Below are 16139 nucleotides of genomic sequence, written 5' to 3'. Positions count from 1 at the left end.
AGACCAATATTCTATAGTAAAGTCGTGAAAGCACATTTCACAATAGCGAAAATTGTGAACTCCCCCTCACCCAGCATCCACCAGTGAATGAACCATGAACAGTGTATCATGGAGCTTTAGAAAGAAGTGACATCATGACAGTCCTCTGCTAGACAGAGACCTCGGAAGACACATTAATTGAAACAAAAGTCTAAATACTGCATGATACCACCTGTAGAAAGTACTCAGAAAAATCCAATTCAAATTTATAGTATACTAGAGGACACCTGGTTAAATATGTAATAATAGATACACATTTTAACATATTAGGGTGGTGGTAGCACATGCTTTTAATCCCAGGACTCAGGAGATAGAGGCAAGTAGGTCTCTGTGTTTGAGGTCAACCTCAACTCAAGAGAGAGTTTCAGGATAGCCAGGGCTACACAGAAAAACCCCATCTTCAAAAATCAAAAGCCAAAAGAACCACAAACAAAAAAGCCAAACCAACCAAAAACCCCAGTATTTTTTTAAAAAAGGGTGTTTATTTAACATATTAGAATGTTAGCAATGTAAATATAGATTTAATAACATAACAAGAGAAAATTTTCTATTTTTGTTTCCCCCTATTGTACTTCTTGTTAGAAGGGAAAAAGACACAACGTTCTTCCATAACAGGGTGTCAGCCATCCACTGAGGATCTTGTGTAGTGCTCACAGCTGCTGTGGGTGTGGGAGCAATAGAATGAGAGAGAGATGTCCCCTTTGTGGCTGGGTATTTAAAAGTCATTTATCTCAGTACTGAGACCAGCTATGTCTCTGTATTCACTGCTGACCACTGCAAAGAGAGAAAAGTCTCTTACCAAAGCACACAACATCACTCATCTATGGGCAGGGACAGTTATTTAGAAGACAGGTTGACAAGTATGTCATCTCCATTTACCAAAATGACAGCAGTAACTTCTCTCCTAGGGCCTGTGGCCTCCCCAGCCATACGTTTTGACCAGGTTTACAGGATCAGAGGTAAATATCCTCTTGTGGGTTGGGCATCAAGTCATATCAGAAAATGGTATTTATCCTGTAATAGTCACACCACTGTTGGAGAGGGTGACATATCTCACCTGTCTGGTTGGTACTTCTGCACATAGGGTCCACAGCTGCATGAGACTGCTGATGACTACCTTCCTGGACAAACCTGCACAGCACACCTTCTGGCACTATGTGGCTAGTCCACTGGGACAAATGGAAGGTTTCCAGTTTGATTTCTCTGCGTCTGAAGACATACCCATGTGATGTCTTCAGCAACAGGCATCACCCCATTCCAGTGCTCTCCCACAACAGTGGCAATTGTCTGTCCTGTTTTGGGGAACACCAGTGGCCTCCCTAACCAGCCGTCCATTTGCTGGTATGCTGGTACTGGGATTTTTGTTTAATCACCTGTGGCTTCTGGGAGAAGTGTGGTATTGCTGTTCAAACATCCTTTCAAATATCTCGATCAACTTATCGAGTCTCAGATTTCCTCATGGCTCTTCCATACATCATGAATTTTGAATGACATCCCTTCTCCTTGGTCCCTACCCCACTTAAACTTGCACCCCCAGGAATCCTTCCTTCTACTTCCACATCACATGTGTCCTATAAATTCTCTTCCTTAAGGTTTCTTTCTACGTTTCTGGTCCATACACAGACTCTCCATTGGAGATTCCCATGGAGATGCTGTGTGTAAAGTTATAAGCTAGGATCCACACATGAGAGGTCATGTTCGTTAGAAACAAGCATAGTGATGTGGCATCTTAACGTTTTGCCTTCTGAAACCCTAAAACAAGGAGGATGAAAAACAAACCAGCACAGGGCTTTGTTCAGCAGCAGAAAATAGTAATGGGAGAAGGAGTTTAAATACGCTGATGAAACCAGAAGAGATTCTCATTAAAGGAAGCAGAGAACAATGAACAGCCGGGACAGGGGCTCAGCCTGGCTCTGATGGCTCCTGCCACACAACGTCCCAGTAAGGCAAGACTGTAACCCCTGGGAAAGCAGAAACTTCATGAATACTCTCGCACCATAAGCAGATACAGCTGGGGAACTCTGCAGAGTAACCAAAATATCCCCAAACTGTCATCTGACCTTTAAAAACGACACTGGCATTTTCATCTGTCAATGCCAAGTTTATTTAGAACAACAGGTCCACAGATGGGGTGGACTGAAGTGCTCATTTCCAGCACCCGTGGGGCAGCTCCCTGTGGGGCCAGAGAGAGTCCAGATTGCTTCAGCTACAGCATCCAGGAGGCTCTGTGATGTCTTGTCTGCTGAAGCCTTTCCACAGCTTTCCCAGGGCTCCTGAGTTCTGGGGAGGAAATGCTTAAAGAGGTTGGGAAGTTATCCTGTCTACCTGGTATACCTCACCTCACAGACTCCTTTAACCAGCACGTTTCCCTTCACTGCGGCGCACAAGCACTGAGCACATCTCTATCAGCCCCGTGAGGAAGCCAAAAGTTAGGGTTTTTGTAACCTCAACTGAACTTCAGGGGCATTATGAAAATTAAGCAGCATCACACACATTGACTGCCCAGCGTGGCACCTAGCATGTTGCTGCAAACATGCACATATACATATACACAAGCCTATCTCCATAGAGCTGGTTCCTCTGAGATTGTAGGAGTAGAGATTCTTAGTCAGCCATGGTTTCAGAGCACATATAACTCTTTATATAGTGTCCTTCTACCCGCCCACCCAGTTTTGAGTACTGGGGTGCAGTCCTTGAGTATGTATTGAAGACAGCCCATGGAAGAGATCTAGGCACTAGGAAGGGAACACACTCCCAGGTCTCAGCAGGCCTCTGAACATTTCCTTCAGGCTGCCCCACTGAATTTGAGCCAGTTCTGAGCCCTTCCTCCTAACCTTAACTTCACTTTAGGGCAACATCCTCACCCACCCTCAATTCTACTAAATGTACTGTCTCTTGTGATAACAACCTCTCCGGCAGCAGACAAAAGTAATTAGAAATATCGCTGTCTTTATTAAGAAAGTCGATGTCTCTAATGAATGGGTAATAAATGCTTCAGGGATACAAGAGGTTTCTAATTATTCACTCAACCCAATTGAAAGAGACCCAGCCATCGATGCACAGGGGTCACCATGTGATTTTGGGTGTAAAGTTGAAGAACTAAAAAGCTCTAGAAAGAATTTTCTTTTCATGTGGCTTCTTCAGGTCAAAGAGGCTGACTAAAAGAAATATAACTTATACTGTATTCAACCCTTAATGCCACACACACACACACACACACACACACACACACACACACATACACACACACACACACACAATTCCAAACTGAATGAAAGCTGTGCTTACCAAATCAATGTTTGGGCATCCCACTGTAATAGTCTTTAATACTCTGTTGTAGAAATATAAGTTTCACACACCAATATCAGGATATTACACTGAAAATCACACCATTTACAACTACTTTATTTTTAAGACTTAGATTCAAGGGAGCATATAATTTTACAAAAGTTATTGTGGGCAGAAAACATTGAGAACTACACATCAATGGTCACATTCTAGCCACAGAGACTTTAGGGACGCAGGGATGGCTGAGAGAGGCAGCCACTTGTATTCTTAGGCCTGGGAGCCACTAGGAGACCTATGGACAAGCCCCTTCCTACCTCCTCTGTCACCCCTAAGGTGTTCACTTCCAAGGGAGAGAAGCTGTAACATGGGTTATTTGGAAAAGGGAAGCAAGTTACTACCAAGCTCTGGTTCCCTGTAAGCTCTGTGGGAGGTCAGAGGTCCAGTGTCCTTGCTAAGACCTTCATGGGGATAGGTTCCAAGCAAAGGGAGCCACTGGGAATCTTAATACATCTTACAGGGGCTAGAAAGTAAAAATCAACATCCCAGGAAGTGAACTTCAACATGCAGTAGCTGCTTCTAATCAGTTGGGTTCTAAACCTCCTTCCTCCCCACAGATCTGTTCTTATCTTTATAAGATACTACGCTGCCTCACCCAGCCAGGACATAAGCTGTCTGTCATTTGGTGAGTGTGCCCTGGGTCCATGCCAGATGCCAGGGCTGCACAGAAACAAACGAAAGCCGAGCATCCCAAGCTTGTCTTAGGCTCTCCCACCACTGAAGCCACCGCAGCCCTCCTAACCCAACCAAATTTATTCCTCACATCTCAACCCAGGTGCCCCTTTACTGTCTGTGCTGGCGAGTTTTATGTTAACTTGACACAAGCTAGAGTTATTTTGGAGGAGGGGGCCTCAGTTTTAAAATGTCCTCACCAGACTGACCTGTGAGCAAGACTGTGCTATATTTTCTTGATTGGTGACAGATGTGGGAGGGCCCAGGCCATTTCAGGTCACACCAACCCTGAGCCAGCAGTCTTGGAGTATGTAAGAAAGCAGGCTGAACTGTACTCTGAAAACTTGTCTACCAACTAAATGCTTCAACACAGCTGTTGTGTGCTCCCAAAGGTTTGCTTAAGTATTCAGGCCTCTATATGATTTTATTTATAGCCCCGAGGTGCATGTGAATACCAACATGGCTCCCAGGCACAGAAGCACACATGTCTCCACAAGATCCAAATGAGAGTGTCATTCTGGAGCCACTCTTTAGGAGGGAAGCAGTTTCTGACCAAGGCCTGATGGTAACACACTGGGCAGGCTCTCATTAAACCCCCATTAGTAATTGATTCCCCTCCCCGTAGTCTATAAAGAACTCTTATCATTATGAAAAAAAAATAATCTTAAGAGTTTTCTGTTTTAGAAGTCAACTCTCAAAGATGAGATGTTCTCCTGAGAGAAAGCCATAATAAAGAAGTACTTCTGATAAGCAGAGAGAGAGAGAGAGAGAGAGAGAGAGAGAGAGAGAGAGAGAGAGAGAGAGAGAGAGAGAGAGAGAGAGAGCAAGTCAGCGAGCCAGAAAGAAAGCAGGCTGAGCAAGCCATAGGGAACAAGCCCAAGGGCATCGCTCCCCTTTAGTGACCTCCATGGTCTCTGTATCAGTTACCATCTCTAGGTTTCTGCCTTGAGCTCTTGCACTGACTTACCCTGGATGACAGACTACAGGATAGTTTTAGGATAGACTTAGCTAGGGTTTTATTGGTGTGAAGAGACACCATGACCATGGCAACTCTTAAAATGGACAACATTTAATTTGGGGCTGGCTTACAGTTTCAGAGATTTGGTGTATTATCCTTGTGGTAGGAAGCACAGTAGCATCCAGACCAGCATGGAGATTAAGGAGCTGAGAGTTCCACTTGATTGGCAGGCGGCGAGGGACTGTGTGCCACACTGCGTATAGCGTGAACATATGCAAGACCTCAAAGCCTGCCTCCACAGTGACACACTTCTCCAACAAGGCCACACCTCTGAATAGGGCCCCTCCATGGGCCAAGCATATACAAGCCACCATACCATGGGCAGAGACAGTCTCCTACCCCCAACCCCTGCAGCAGGGAAAGAGTGGAAGACTGAGGTTTGTAGCTTCTGTGTTCACTATTCATACTAGTCTCCCCAGGATGACATAATTCGACTTCCAAGTAGCAAACATGGACTCGAACCAGGGGCACTGTATTCCACAGAGCCTATCAGTCAGTGTTCCTTACCTACCCTCAGCCTTGCAGGTGTGGACCCCTAATGCCCACCTGGCTCTTAGCTCCACTGACAAACCTCCTATTTTCAGAAATCTTAGTAAGGATGCCTTCCTAACACTTGGATATTCATTCACCTTCTCCCTGTGTAGCATGAACTTTCTGAAGTGACTACTTAAGAGCTTTGAATCAATCTTAACAGAGACATTGAAATGATTATCTAAATGCCATTTTGGGTGCAGGACTGTTTTCTGGTATCAAATTTCTTCTGGAGTAATGAATTTTTTTTCAGCTTCTACATCTCCTATAATTTATTCGGTAAATATTTAATGAGCATTTGTTACATGCTAGCACTGTTCCAAACACTGGAGTTACAGAGGTAAATAGAAGAAAACCCTCACCTCCGTATTCCAGCTGGAGAAGCAGACACAAAACATATATCAGTATTTAAGGTCATGTTAGTAATGGGTTACTGCTTTCTTGATACTATTAGACACACAAATATGTGCCTATCTGCGGGGTGTGGAAGCTTACACGTGTAATCCCAACCCTAGGGAGACCAGTGGGGAAGGTCAGCCTGAGTTACACACCGAGCTCCTATACTACAAGTAACAACAACATGTCATATGTATAAACATATAAGACAATTAATTAATTAATCAACCAATCAATTTACTCCCTCTGTTGGAAAAAAGTTCATTTTCCTACTGGGCATTTCTGCAACCAAATGCAAAGCAAAAGCTAAACAAAGAGCCAAGTGTGCCCTTTGCACTCTGGTGTGCATTATCTAGCTCACAGATTTACACAAAACGTGGCAGTTTCCAGGGAAAGGAACACATCAGGCAGGATTTACATATCACTTACACATACTGACAGCGACAGACTTCTTTGTAGGTGTTGGGTAGAGATGCTAAATTCTGTCCCAAAGAGCAGGACCACTCCTGAACAGGTAGAAGATGGCATGGCTCCTCATCCTCCTGGTGACCTCTCATAAGGCCAGCCCTGGACACTACTAGGGCATCTTCAGGTTCCTGAATATCACACACCCCATTTCTTCAGTCATCTATCTCAAAGCTGTCTTGAGATAGCCCTTTCTCCCTCTGCCATTGCTGACAAGGTTCTTTATCCTTAAGTTCTCAGATAAAGTATCACTTTCTCAATCACCCACCACACTAACAACTCCGCTAAGGACACACACGTTTCTCCCAACACACACCAAGTATAGTATACAGTCTGGACACACACTCAGGGAGAGCCTTCCTTGGGTATAGTGCCCAGTATTCCAGTGTAAACTAAAACTGTACGGGCTACATTGTGGTTGTGATGGAGTTTGTGGCCAATTACATAGGAGAATCTGCAGAGTGCTACACCATTACTGCTCAGATGTAACCTGCTTAGATAACAAGTCTCAGTCCATGGGGAAAGGCCAGCATATAACACTTTCCATTTTCACTAGAGAGATGAAGATACAGTTTGGCTCAGCCACAGACTCTATTGGTGATGAAGTCCCATGAGATGGTAACAGGTCTGCAAATCTGTTACCCGTCGGCATCCAAGTGTGGCCCCATAGCCCATTCCTCATGTGTCTATGGTGACGCAGGTGTAAACGAACCCACGTGCAGCCTGTAATATAACAGTGTAGTTCTGCAACAGCACATGCAATTCCATGCCCTTGTCAATGGCACTGGATGAGTACAGTACTGGCTTGTCCATTTGCTGTATTTTTTATTGTTATGTTAGAGTGAAGTACACTTAAGCAGAGACAGGAAAACAAACTGCTTTGTGCTGGGTGAGCTTATCCTCACTGTATTTTTGATTTACATCAAGAAGTCACATAGGTCTGTAACATAGGCCCCATGATAATTCCCCCCACGCCATTCACAAAGTGACAGAACAACCTTGGTTCTTTGGAGTGTCCCTCTAATCAGAGCGGAAGGAACATTAATCCCCTTCAGTTCAAATGAACTATATATAGTACATAAAGTTCTTTTTCTAGTAAGGGAAAAGGTTGATATTAAAAATGAAAGAAAGAAAACTACTGAGTTTGTTATTTGTGGGAAAAGACCAAACAATCTGACATTGGGGGAGAACATGGATTCTCCTTTCAGAAAAGCCATTTTTTTAGGTTCTGGCTTCTTTCCCTCTTTCTTTCTTTTCTTCTTTTGTTTATTTGTTCTTTTGTTTCCTTGCTTCTTTCTCTCAAGCATGAAAGATGACTCATCTAGAAATTTAATAATTTTGCTTTTAATCTCAGGATTGTCTTAATTCCAGAAGACCATGAACAAACCTACCAGAAAGTAGGTGGTTCTGAGAGAGCTGACGGTCAGCAGCCCACATCAGGAGCCTGCTCCTGTGCACGGAAAGTTGTTACAAGTATATCTGTGTGACTTCTAGAGAGTGAACAGCAGCAGCTATCTACCATCCATCTATCCAGCTCAGTTCAATGATCAATGATCAACAATTCGATTATTACCCAGCCCTGTGCCCCGAAAAGTCCTTGCAGCTAATGTTGTCTATTCTGAGAAGACAGAAGGCTAGGAGATCAAGTCGTTGGCATGTACACACCTTAATATTTATCTTCAGAAAATGTGTGTGTGTGTGTGTGTGTGTGTGTGTATGCTCAGGTATGTGTGTGTGAATTTATGTTAATGAGTGCTTAGCTATGTATGTAGCTGAGCTGCACGTATAAACAGTATGTGTACACACATACCTGTATGCATGTGTACGTGTGTATGTATGTATGTATGTATGTGTAGAAGGTGTTATCCATCTTGGTTTTTGTCTGTTTGTTGTTTTTGGAGACCACTATCTCACACAGGCCTGAAACTCATTAGTAGGTTTGGCTCACTGGCCAGGGAGCCCCCAGATCTGGGGTTACAAGCACACCACACCCACACCTAGTATTTTTTTTTTTAAACATGAATTGTGGGGATTCAACTCAGGCCCCTGTGCTTCTAAACCACACGGTTTACTGACTAAGCAATCTCCTCAGCTCTGGAGATTCTTAACTACTAGTCACAGGAGCACATTATTTTAAAAAACTATGAGTACAGTTTATATGCAAACATAGCAATTCTCAACTGATGTGAAAAAAAAATCTCCCAAATCAAATGGTCTTCAAGTTAGAGACAGCAAGGGAGAATATGAATCATTCTAAGATCAGATAGCAAGGGTAGTCAGGGTTAGGGACTTGTTGGCCAAAATATGCAAAATTTCAGTTGGCTGAGAAAATTCAGAGTATGCACGGTACAGCATAGTAAATGCAGATAACAGTCACACACAGTTTAAAATTGCAATCACTATATTAAACAGTCACCATAAGACTATATGAGGTGACTGTAGTTAACCACCCACAGTCCTTCAATAAAGTCTATACTATATTAAGACATTGTGTTGTACACAGGTCTACAATTTTTATCAATTTTAAACAGTTAAACAGTGGGGCTGGAGTTATAGCTCAGGGGTAAAATTCCTGCCTCACTTGAGTGAGGGCCAGGCTTTAGTCCCTAGTACTGCATATCCATAGAGTTCAAAACACAAAATTAAAGACTTGCTGCAGTCAGGAAGGAGGCCCAAACATAGCTAAGACAGCCAGCACCTCAGGAGACTTCTGTGTCATGTTTCACACCACTGTGCTTTTTTTAAAAAGAAAATATTTATTTCATGTATGTGAGTATACTGTCGCTGTCTTCAGACACACCAGAAGAGGGCATCAGATCTCGTTACAGATGGTTGTGAGCCACCATGTGGTTGCCGGGAATTGAACTCAGGACCTCTGGAAGAGCAGTCAGTGCTCTTAACCACTAAGCCATCTCTTCAGCCCCTATTGTGCTTGTTAAATGGGAGCTTCTGGATAGCCAGTTGTTCTGGCTAGACTAGGGTACTTGGATTCAAGTTTTTGTCCCTACATCTACCCTTTCAAGGTACTTTGGATACTTCTAATTAAAATGAGGATACTGTTTATAACAACTGGAGGGAAACACTAAACCATCATCAAATTTTATTGGTTGAAATTCCCTCATCAAAAGACTGCTTTCCCAACTAAACACACAGGTAGGGGGTGCTGGTAGCACTCTCAGAAGACATGTCAGCATGAGTTACTGTAAGTAAAATTCGGAGGACAGGCTAGGCTGGGGTGCTCAGTAGATAGCGTTGCTTCCTATCCAAGCTGATGACAAGACTTTGATCGCTGGAGCCCGAGACCAGTTCTTAAAATGTGTCCTCTGATCATGAGTGTAGCTTCTGACATTTCTAGGAGACACAATTTCACAGTAAACTCCTGGTTCCTCTGGTTCTTAACAATCTTTCTGCCTCTCTGGGTACAAGGAGTTGTGTCATAGATGGAGTGGTTGAGGCTGAGTTCTACCACGTTCCGTTTTCCGTAATTATTTAGAGTGGTGGTTCTCAACCTGTGGGCTGAGGCCCCTTTGTGGTTGAATGACCCTTTCACAGGGTCACCTAAGACTATTAGAAAACATAGATATTTATACTATAAGTCATCATAGCAGCAAAATTATAGTTATGCAGTGGCAACAAAAAAAAGTATGGTTGAGGTCACCACAACATGAATAACTGTGTTAAAGGGTCACAGCGTTTGGAAGGATAAGAGCCACTGGTCTAAAGAATATTTTTGATGTTTCTTTAAAACTGCACAAAAAAATCAAGTGCAACTGAAAAAAATTATAGTTTTGCCTCTGCAAATTGGAAAAGCATTTTATGGATGGCTGTAACATTTTTACTTATGTTTTAGAAGAGGATCTGAGAACCATACAAAACCCACATTTCATGCTCCACTAGCCCTGTGAATCAAACATACAATAATGTGCGTCCTTCCCAGTGTGCAGAATATCCTACTGTGAGAACTGTTTCAATCACCATAGCTCAGCAGTGCTGAGTCCCGTGACACTCACACACCTTGAACACCACCCGCGGTGGGTAAATGAGGCCGTCAACTTTTGTTCTATTAGCTTTTCCAGCATGTCTTAAAAGCAATTACTATTCTATTACTGTTCACACAAGAGAAAATTTACCAGCTCCTAATTTAGAGGCGCGTGGAACAGACAGAGGAAAACATAGCCACCTACTCTACCTTCCAAGAGGCAGCAAACAACAACCTAAATGTTTCGAAGACACACATCCATCACACCAAATGGTACTCTGGGCCTCATGCCTATTCATGAGAGACACACCAGTGAAAAGTAGGGAGAGAGGAGAAGAAAGATAGGAAAACAGAAAGGGAAGAGGCAGGAGAGCCATGTCTTTTAAATCCAAATTGTTATTTCTGGCCCACTAACCCATCGAAATCCAAACGAAAGCCACTGGTCTCTGAGGAAAACTATCAAAGCAGAACCATAACTCAAGTGATAATATTCATCCAGAGAGCATAAAGGAAAACCTATAGATCTAACATCTAGAGAGCTGGCTGCAGTTTTATAGTCGCTAAGAAGCAAAGCAATAAAGTCGTGTTTCATCAGTCCTACGGCCTATGGCCATGGGCTCAGAGGGGAGCCATAATACACAAGGGGTGTGCTCCCAGCAGCTTCTCCAGGCTACACCTATGAGAAGCCCATTGGGGCCGGCTGCCAAGCATCGTAACCCCAAGTGTCTGTTTGGGTTATGGCTCCAGTAAGCAGCTTGCAGAAGGGAGAACTTGTTAGTGCTTTGGAAAAGGAGCAGGACCACAGAATTCAGTGCCATTGCTCTGACTGCCCAGCACACAGATAGGTAACAGCATATAGAATGAAATCCCAACCAGGGGCCTCTGAGCCTTTCGTCCACTGCTTTCTGCAAATGCCTTCCACAAAGTCTCATTAATGTACTCGGGTCCTGCTTGATTGTCTTGGTTGGTTTTGTCTTCCGTCTTAGTCTTATCTCATTAAGGTTAACATTTGGGGGTTTTGCTTGGCAAGTGCTTTTTTTTTTTTTTTTTAACTTTTCAATTCAATTGATTTCCAAAGGTGAAGCTACCTTCGGCTGAAAAGACATCACTCTAAGCTTGGGAGAGCCTTAAGAACAGACATCTGGTCGATAGCGCTATTGGAGATATGACCAGCTATAAAGTCCCATTTATCTGTGCTTGTGGCTTTTATTAAAGCAGCCCAAATCCTTTGCAAATAAGAAAGCACAATCAATGCAGACAGGCAAGCAGGATCACCAGTGACCCATCGAGAGCACCGGAGAAGCTGAGGTGTTGGAAACCTGCAAAGACCCTGCTATCCCCTCCTCAGGCAGACAGTTTCCGAGGCTATGCCTCATACTCAGCTTCATCTGCAGATGGATTCGGCTGTTCACACAGGATCCTTCTGTGCAAACATCCCTTCCCTGGCATCATGGCTCAGTTGGAAAGGGATGCTGGAAATTAGTTAGCTGTAGTGAAGGGAAAAGAAAAGATGATATCCCAGTACCAGAGAGGAATAATTGAATGCAGATTGCCTGTTGCATCTTTAATTTAATTTGGACGCCTTTCATTTTTTTTTTTTTAACTTTCCTTCATTTGAAGCCAATACTCAGTGAGCTAATTTGTACCTGCTTTATTTTCTTCCTTTTATCTTGCTTTTTTCCCCCATCAGCTGCAGAGATCAGAAGCTCCCTGAACAAAAGACGAAGCCCGATTTGAGGCATTTTTATCCTTACATACTAAGAATTACTTAAAAACAAATTTGTACATGTGGTCAATAGAAAGGGCTGAGATACAGACCTCAGCTCTGTAGCCTTTTTTCCTCCCCAAACCCCAGGAGCTGCAGCGCTGAGTGGTTTATGGGTTTCTCTGTTTTCTCCAAGGGGAACAGTGTCTAGACTGTAGTCCACCTCGAATCGTTAATTCTAGAAGGGGTGCAGAGTGAGTCACCCCATCAATAAAACTGAGCACTTAAAGGCAAACAAACGGCAAGTTCTAGAAAATATACCAGAGGAGGCATAAAGCCCGCTAATCAAGTACATTGGGCATCATGTAGCGATTGTAATATGGAGAATAAAATATTCAGTGCACATTAATAACAACAAAGGCCCAATCTGTGAGGATATACGGGGGGGGGGGGAGCTGGAATGCTGAGGAAAGGCACTTGCCTTAAACTGCTGTCTGAGAGAGAGGCTCTGCAGACAAGAGTGTCCGGCATCTTACAGTGGCAAAGGACAATCCACTGCTGTGTATTCTGTGTCTCTTCATAAAAAGTTACACAGGTCTGAAAATATCTATGCACTACTTCCAACTGCACAAAATGTTAGTGCCTTAAAAGTTTTGCTTGCTTTTTTCTTGATTTTTTTTCTCATTGTCAATACAATTATTTTCCTCCCCACTCTTTCTTTCACAAACCTCCTCCACAGGCCAATGCATGGGGGTGGGGGTGGTCACCAATTTCCTTCTGCTCTTTAATAACCTCTACACAAGCCCTCTTTTCATCAGGGGCAGTCTCAAAGGAGACTGTATCTGAATTGTCTCCCTGCCTGCATGTGCCAACTTTTCTACTCCTCTAAAACCTCATGCCAACAGGCTCAACTCTGGGATAGAAGCACCCCCCTTCCCAGCCTAGCCCCCTCAAATGTTAATTAATGGCAACGTGCACTATTTTTCTCAAACAAGCCGATGATGTGTCATAGGTAAAGTGACTTCAGAGTTGGGCAAGAAAGACTTGGCTTCAAAATAAGCAACCATTTAGAGTTAAGGGTCTTTGCTTCAAAACACAAGTCCTCCTTCTAGAAGGAAGAGCAAAGAAACAACTCAACTTTAAAATAAAAGCCCAACTTTAAAGGAATCGTTTGGTAATAAAAGCCATGCTATACATTAAGCCAAGCTTATTTCTCTGGGGGAAATGTGAACAGCAAGGGACTAAAGAATGAGAGACCAAAGAACAATGATTGTGTCTTTTACACATGGGGAGAGTAGAAACGGAGTGTGGCAAATTAGTTTTAAACGGGAAGGGTACAGTCATTGTCCTGAGACCAAGACAAGCGACCTGACATTAGGTGAAAGGACAGAGGCGAGGGGCACTTGGGGTATTTGAGTGTGGGACACACAGTTGTTTCATGAACTCAGTATCCTGCTCACACAGTGTCTTCCGAACGTCCACTCTTCTGGGGGTAATAGAGGAGCCGGGAGGCAAGGGGGTCAGTCGTTAGGGGGGTGGATGTCCAGGGATCTTAAGTGGAGAACTACAGTCCCACGAGGCAAAGAAATTAAGATTTTATTCAGCTGTAACTAAGTGCTGAGGAGGGAGGGAAGGAGAAGAGAGAGAGAGAGAGAGAGAGAGAGAGAGAGAGAGAGAGAGAGAGAGAGAGAGAGAGAGAGAGAGAGAGAAAGGAGAGGCCGGGGGAGGGAGAGAGAAAAGGAGGGAGAGAGACAGAGAGAGACACACAGAGAGAACACGAACCACCAACCCTTTACAAACCTACAACATTATCACAGAGCAGCCCTGAGAAAGGCCACCGCTCTCTCTATCTATCCCTGTTGCAGCATGCAGGCGGTCTTCCTGGGAACACAGGCAACTTCAGCAGCAGGGGGCGGGGCGGCGATCAGGGAACTAAAGGCAGCAATCTTTCCAAACCAGAGCGGCTTGATAAATTCCACTCAGAATGGTCCAGCAGGCCATCCGGATGATGTCTGGGGCAGGGGGTGGGGGTGGGGCCTTAAGGACTGGGCAGAATAAGTCTAATTCATTTACAAATGCGATAGGTAAGGACGGAAGGAAGACCCGATCTCATACATGTAGGTGTTTGCACCAAGGACCAATTTCGCACCAGGGGGATGTCTGTAGTAGAAGAGATTGATCCCAAGGCTGAGTTGTTAGCAACGCCTTTATCCCCGCACTTGGCACCCTTCAGAATCACCTGTAGGCACCGATCCAGCCTCCAAGAAAATCAAGCTTTGGGCATCATCCAGTTGGGCAAATCACCTGTACTATTTACTAGGCACAATCCGGGACAGGGCAAGACATCTCCCCACCAACACCCCTTCTCCACCCACGGCAGCCAACGGAGGAGGCTGGGGACTACCCATCCTTAGCTACTCCAGCTGAGTCCGGGATGCGTGCAGGGAGGGACTGAGAACTCAAAAGTGCACAGGAAGCACAAAGGGCATGCGGCCCACAGGAGTCCAATGAGCTCCTTGTCGTCTGCTCACCCCAACTCCCCACCCCCCCAAGCGTGTCCGGGCCACTACCTCCTGGAAGAGCTCCAGACTGTACGTGTTGTCATCGTCGGCGAAAAAGAGCACGCCGGGTTGCGCGCTCTGATGCTGGTGCCTCTGGCGCAGCCAGGCGAGGCCGGCGTTGCGCTGTTCGGTGGCGCGCGGCAGCCACGGTCGCTTGTAGCGCCGCGGCGTGGGCACATGCAGGTGCGTGTTGGGCAGCCCGGCCCGGGCTAGGAAGCTGCTCACCAGCTCGCTGCGCGTCGCCCGGTCCTCCACCAGGATCCAGTGCAACTGCGCCACCTGGCGGAAGGTGTTGGCCAGGCGGGTGAGCTCGGCTTTCTGCACCGGGCGGCTGTAGGTGGGTGTGATGGCATAGATGGTGGGCAAGCGCGGCTCCGGCTGCAGCTGAGGCCGAGACTCGTTCCGCTTCTCCGCAGCTTCACGCCCGGGGCTGCTCCGTCGGAGCGGGACTCGGGAACCCCCGCAGCCCACTGTATGCGGAGAGAAGTAGGGGCGGGAAGTGAGTTGGGGTGCGGGCCTGCGGGGGTCCACGTCCAACATGATGATGACGATCAGGATCCAGGGCAGGAGGATGAAGAAGCGGCTGCACAGCGCGGACTTCATGGTGCGCGCTCCCCTGCGTCTCCGACACCACCCCGGGGCAAGGACTAGGCTCCGGGTGGGGGACCTCTCTGTGTGCAGTTCGGACGGCGGCGGTGTCAGCAATCAGGGAGCAGCGGCAGGCGCGCTCCCCATCCGGCTCGGGGCGTTGCGGGGACCTGGGCGTTGCGGGCTCGGCGCAGAGGCAGGGCAAGTAGAACTCCAGGGGGTGCAGGCGGACGGGCTTGGGCCGTGGGTCACTCTGGATGAAGTCGGCGGGAATCTGGACGCGGTCCAGCGGCGCTCCGCAGGTCCCGGAGTTGTGCGGAGTGCGAGCCAGGCGGCAGTCCCCGCCGCGCTCTTTTCCGGAGTGCGAGCCTGGAACCCTTGTGCCTCGCCGCTCCAGTCCCGCGTCGCTGCGGGCTAAGAAGATCCGGCTGCCGGCCTCGGCTAGCGCTCTGGGACCCTTTTGAAGGCGGCCGCTGATGATGCTGAGGGCTTTCCCCCGTCACGTGTCGGCCGGTGCAGCTGCGATCCCGGGTGGACACCGTGGATGCTGCACCCCCTAAGCTCCCGTTCGAGCGCCGTGGCGGAAACCTGCGCTCCCGCCGCTCTCTCCTTCTCGGAACCTCTCCCCGCTCCAGACAGCAAGATCCCAAAGCAGGGAAAGAAAGAAAAAGCGAGGGGGCGGGGGCGCTGCAGACTCCGGCGTCCTCCTAGCGCTCCGGTGGGAAGACAGCAGCTCTGCTACTGGCGGAGAGGGGCTGCGGGGCGGAGGCGGGAAGGGCCAAGGTTCTCTGCTGGGTCTCAGCCCCGAAGCACCAGGCGCTGCCTGCGTGCGGGCAGAGG

At 46.3% G+C, this 16139-nt stretch overlaps 1 protein-coding gene across 1 annotated transcript in view; it reads right to left on the bottom strand.

The window, feature by feature from the left end:
* The window catches only part of B3GAT2 (beta-1,3-glucuronyltransferase 2), a gene marked incomplete at both ends in the record, with an annotated part of 81728 nt that extends 66414 nt beyond the window's left edge, over window positions 1-15314 (bottom strand). Inside the window, one exon of the mRNA XM_080916843.1 lies at window positions 14721-15314. Within this exon, the coding sequence (XP_080772969.1) occupies window positions 14721-15314 (594 nt within the window). The remainder of the gene's footprint in view (window positions 1-14720) is intronic.
* Window positions 15315-16139: the final 825 nt, after the last annotated feature.

Source organism: Micromys minutus (genome assembly GCF_963924665.1).
Source record: "Micromys minutus genome assembly, chromosome: 5".
In the NCBI taxonomy this organism is placed as follows: domain Eukaryota; kingdom Metazoa; phylum Chordata; class Mammalia; order Rodentia; family Muridae; genus Micromys; species Micromys minutus.
The sequence above is the reverse complement of the archived record's forward strand: the minus strand, read 5'-3'. Positions and strand labels throughout refer to the sequence as shown.